A 5,389-nucleotide genomic window follows, 5' to 3' on the forward strand; every position below is an offset into this window, starting at 1 on the left:
GCACACGACACTCCTCAACACTCTCACACACCTAAAACTTCAATCTATCAATATTTATCAATAATTAAACCCTTGGAGGAGCTAAGTATCATTTTTATGAAATGGAATCAGAGACCACCCAAATTCGACGAAAAAGCGAAACGACCGCGCAAAAAGACATCTGCAAGTGCAGATGAGTTTACCTACCTTTAATCTAAGTGCACAGGATGCACAGAAAGAAATATATTCCCTTCCCATTTTGTCTTTACAAGAAAAGGGTGGGAAGGGGAAAGCGGACTAAAGTTAGGTCCTTGACCCATACACACTTATCAGACACATGATGGTTGAGTGGTAAGGTGGTTATAACAGTGGTAGAGCCCGCTTTAACATCTTCGCACGAATTGGCCCGGCTCCCCCGGTGAAATACCACGACCACACAGAAGACAGGCGTGAAGTGGAAGCTATTCCGCGTTTCGTTTGATGAGTGTGCGTCCCGGAGGCCTCATATAGTTCTCTTTGCCTTCCCACCCTCTTTCTTATAAGGAAAGGATGGGAAGTGGAAATGGACTTTCCGGATGAGAGGACGCATGGAAAGGGAAATATTTTCCCTTTCTGTGTATTCTCTCCTCCGTAGATTAAAGGAAGGCAACGCATATGCAATTGCGTATGTCTATGGGTAACGGTCACCTCGCTATTTTAGCGATTTCAGATGGCCGCTTGCTCGTTTGCCACCTTATGATATAAAAAAAAAATGGTGATCAAATCCGACCATTTATGAAATAGACAATGTTGCTTATGACTATCTTTGTTCAATAAAAATTTAAGTACATACAATTAAACATCAATCAAAACAATATGTAATCATATTTTATATAGTATATAATTATATATATTACATAGTGGCATTCAATGAAAATAAAGACATGAAGTTATTACTACACTTTTGGTAAGTATCAAGATTTTATAAAAATTCTGTGTTGACTGAAAGTATCAATGTTTTTATTTAAGCTTTATCCAATACTTGAGGTGTAATTGCTATTTCACTGGCAAGCCTAGGTTCAAGTGTAATTATAACTAAGCACCTAGGAATACAGTACAAAACCATTCTTTGAAATAAAATTTTATATCTGATAATTATCTCATTACATATATTCTAATTACGAGCACCACTGTCTCAGGAGTTGAGCACTTGACATGTTATCTGCAAGTGTTGGGATAGAATCCTACCATATACCAATATGTTTTTTAATTTTCGAATTTTATATTTACATTTATCCAATGTTGTTATAGTGAAGAAAAACATTGTCATGCAATCTGCACATAGGAGAAGAAATTCAAAGATATGTCTGAAGTCAACCAACCCGTACTGGTCCAGCATGGTAGACTTCGGCTGGTTTGTATCCTACTTGGCTTTACTCCCATTTGCAAATTAAAATCACTGCAAATGGAGCCTCATTTATAAAAATAATTAAATCCCTTACATTAAAAAAAATATAATAATATCAGAACTATACTAACCTGTGTGTGCATAGGAAATGGGCACTTTCCATATCGAGACCTGTGAGAACATGGTGGTAAAAAACTTTGCAAAGGCAAGGGGCACAAGCGTCCGCCAGTAGTAGCGACGCGGGAAGGGCGGCTCGGGCCGCACGCCACACAGCGCGAAAGCGGGTGCGCTGTACGCCACAACCGACAGCAGCTGCACCATCGTCACCGTTAGCGGGAACGGGAACTCGGTCATCGCCAGCTTGCCCACCACGTTGCTGGCCGAGCTGAGCGCGTACCATGCGACACACAGTGCCACCACGGTCGCGGCCTCACGTCGTCCGCCCGGGTACCCCATTCTTCTTACTATTTACTTGCTTTTAATGGCTAATCTTCTATCACAATACTGTTCGATTCTTCTTAGTAACTTTCTATCAATTTCAATAAAATACATCTTAACATATAATTAACTTCTTAGTAAGGATAAATTATGTTAATGATAAATACGTTACTACAATTGTTTTCCTACATATCATAAATATAATAAGATGATAGAAACTTGGGCGGGAGTATTAGAACGCATTTTATTTAGACAGTAATTTTGCTAATATACTATCAAAATGTCAATTCGTACTAAACTGCACTGGTTGGCAATTGGCATTTTGAATGTGATAAGACATTGACACATGAAAGCGAAACCAATGTAGAATTGTAACGTCAGACGCACAGCGCACCGCGCATGTGCGCACGTCACCATTTTGCCCAAAGGGTATATAAAATATTTTGCCTATAAACCTATGTACTCTTTGGTAAAATTGTAGACGAAGGACGAAGGTGTGTAAAACAGTTAATAGGTATTTAGTTTAATTTTTAGTTTGGTTTAGTTTTAGTATATAGTTTATTTGATATAAGTAAAAATTATTAGATTATGCCATAGTTTTAAAATATATTAATTATTTATATAAGTAAATAACTCATTAGTTGCCCGGTTTTACTAAATCAAAAGTAATTCTGTATAAACGTGTATTATATATAACTTCCGAGAAAATTTATTTGAAGTGATATTTGAATTCGTATTTAGGTTTAGGTCTTGATTAGGTGCTGTTATAGTCTGTATTTTGGACTGTGACATTGTATACCAAAGAGTATATAAAAAGATTGTTGTCTATTGTACTTGTCATTTTGTCATTGTTAAGCACAACAGAGAAAGTTTTACTGGGCACTTTACATTATTTTATAAAAAAAATATAAACGGCGCATACTTTCAGACACTCGAGCAACTGATTAATAAAAGTTTATTTAAGTGCATGTTAAAATCGGTTTCATAATTAAGTGATGTTCTAAAAGTTTTCTGTTTATCAAAAGTAAAACTTATCTTCTGATATATTCAATAATATGAGTTTCTACAGATACTGCCTTATCAGCTGATCCTTAGGAATCACAAGGCAAGTGAATACTATTTTTTATATTTGTTTTTAAGTCCTCCTCAATAAATTAGTACTTTATTAATAGGCATGAACATGTATTTATAATCATCTCTTTGGACCTTTTCCACTATATTTGTGGTTAAACGTATGCCGCAAAAATAATGAAGTGGTGGCCTCTGTCCATAGACACCTGTAGTAGGTTAGAATATGACTGGTTATTGAGTTGGTTAGAACATTGGAATTGTTTGTACCATATTCATTGTGTGACTCCACAAACCTGTGTTAGTATTATGTATATTAATGCTACAGTTACTCTTGTTCCAGCCATCGTTTTAATTGTCCAACAGCTTAATCTGTACAATGTGACAAATAACAATGACTGTAAAATTTCACAATTGTTTAAACATAATTAGTATCTTGTACATTTAGTACTGAAACCTGTAATCAAAATACAATACCATAACCAAATACTTAATTTCTTATGTCAAGATTATTATCGCTATCCCATCTTAAATTGAGTATTTCAAGAATCTTAGTGGAGTGTAACATCACATGAGTTGTAGTGCAGAACTCAATTTTAGATGTAATGGGGTATAAAACAATGCAGTGGACAGTAACACATAGAGGATTGCTGTTCTTATGCCACTAAGATATTTAAATGACTATACTATGAAAGACATCTGATGCAATGGAATTAGGGTATGAAACTGCATAGATCCCCAAAAAACATCACAAAGTTGCCAATGGAAACAAACATACTGATATAGTAGGGGCAAAGGCAATTAAATTGTAAAAATATTTAAATAAAATGGAAGCAGGACACTAATAATCAAATCATATTTTCTAAAAGATGTACTATGGGTACTATTATTTTTTTGACATAACTGTTGGCAGTGACTCTGTCCGCGCGGGATTAAAAAAACGTAATATGCCTATATCTTCTTTCAGACTATTTTATATATCCAAGCCAAATTTCAGCAAGATCTATTTAGCTATTCCGTAGATACCTTCAAAAAAACATTCATTCATCCATCCATCCATTGGCATGTATAATATTAGTAAGATAAGATATTGAGATGTTAGATATATTTTATTAGTTACTTTTACCATTTACTAATACATAGCTTAATATATGTAATAGACCGTTTACATAATATCCACTCTTTAACTATGTAGTATATAGTTTTACAGAATAATCACACTAATCCACCACTATTAAACACTGGAGGGTGCTGGATTGTAAACTTGAAAAACTAAGATTTGAGGTTAGCAACCCAAACGCACATATACATAGGGGCGATGGAGACGTAGGCAGAGGGTACCGGATTATTGGATGTGCCAATCTATCAAAGTGCTGGATTAGTTAGATTGTACTTTATATTTAAAGTTTATTCAAACTCTTAGCAAAGTGTATATATAATTTATTGACCAAAACATAAAGGTTGTAGAATTTATCACTTAAATATATAAAATATTTAAACCTTGAAAAGTCAGAATTTTCTTTTTTCTTTGCCACCAGGACTAATAACTAAAATATTTTGATACGATTTTCGTGTTTTGGTACTAAAGTTATTTTCTTATGGTACGGTATTGAGACTAAACTCGAGATGTATGGTGGCAGTGTGTGTGTGCGGGGCGCGGGGCGCGGGGCGCTGCGCCTGCGGTGATGCGGTCATGGCGTCGCGGCGCGTGACGCGCAAGTGGGAGGTGTTCGCGGGGCGCAATCGCTTCTGGTGCGACGGGCGGCTGATGACGGCGCCCCAGCCCGGAGTGTTCGCGCTCACGCTGGCGCTCATCTGCGGCACGTGCGCGTTGCACTTCGCCTTCGACTGTCCCTTCCTGGCGGCGCGCGTGTCGGGCGCGGTGCCGGCGCTGGGCGCGGCGCTGTGCGGCGCCACGCTGGCCGCGCTGTTGCGCACGGCGCTCAGCGACCCCGGCATCATACCGCGCGCCGCGCCAGCCGAGGCGGCCGCGCTGGAGCCGCCCGACGCCGGTCGGCCGCCGCCGCGCGCGCGCGAAGTGCTCGTGCGCGGCCGCCCCGTCAAGCTCAAGTACTGCTTCACGTGCAAGATGTTCCGCCCGCCGCGCGCATCGCATTGCTCGCTGTGCGACAACTGCGTGGATCGCTTCGACCACCATTGCCCCTGGGTGGGCAACTGCGTGGGCAAGCGCAACTACCGCTACTTCTACGCATTCGTGGTGTCGCTGTCGTTCCTGGCGGTGTTCGTGTTCGCGTGCGCGGTGGCGCACCTGGCGCTGCTGGCGCGCGGCGCGGGCCTGGCCGCCGCCCTGCGCGCCTCGCCCGCCTCCGCGCTCGTGGCCGCCGTTTGCTTCCTGTCCGTGTGGTCCGTGCTGGGCCTGGCCGGCTTCCACACCTACCTCGCTTCCACCGACCAGACCACCAACGAGGACGTCAGTTTACATCTTACATCTACATTTCTCTCTATTTCGTATTTATATTAGTGAAAACCTACTTCGAAACACACTTCCGTGATTAT

General features: G+C 40.3%; 2 protein-coding genes across 2 annotated transcripts; one reads left to right on the forward strand and one right to left on the reverse strand.

Annotated features, from left to right (window-relative positions):
- Positions 1-1,176: 1,176 nt before the first annotated feature.
- LOC106125110 (solute carrier family 35 member E1 homolog) lies at positions 1,177-1,822 on the reverse strand. The gene is made up of 2 exons (XM_013322190.1): positions 1,498-1,822; positions 1,177-1,202 (listed from the first exon to the last, which is right to left on the reverse strand). The coding sequence occupies exons 1-2, from the start codon at positions 1,820-1,822 to the stop codon at positions 1,177-1,179; spliced, it is 351 nt and encodes a 116-aa protein (XP_013177644.1).
- Positions 1,823-4,512: 2,690 nt separating this feature from the next.
- app (Palmitoyltransferase app) lies at positions 4,513-5,383 on the forward strand. The gene has a single exon (XM_013322479.1). The coding sequence runs from the start codon at positions 4,566-4,568 to the stop codon at positions 5,352-5,354; it is 789 nt and encodes a 262-aa protein (XP_013177933.1). The 5' UTR covers positions 4,513-4,565; the 3' UTR covers positions 5,355-5,383.
- The last annotated feature ends 6 nt before the right edge of the window (positions 5,384-5,389 follow it).

This window comes from Papilio xuthus, unplaced genomic scaffold (assembly GCF_000836235.2).
Source record: "Papilio xuthus unplaced genomic scaffold, Pxut_1.1 DF825928.1, whole genome shotgun sequence".
NCBI classification, from domain to species: Eukaryota; Metazoa; Arthropoda; class Insecta; order Lepidoptera; family Papilionidae; genus Papilio; species Papilio xuthus.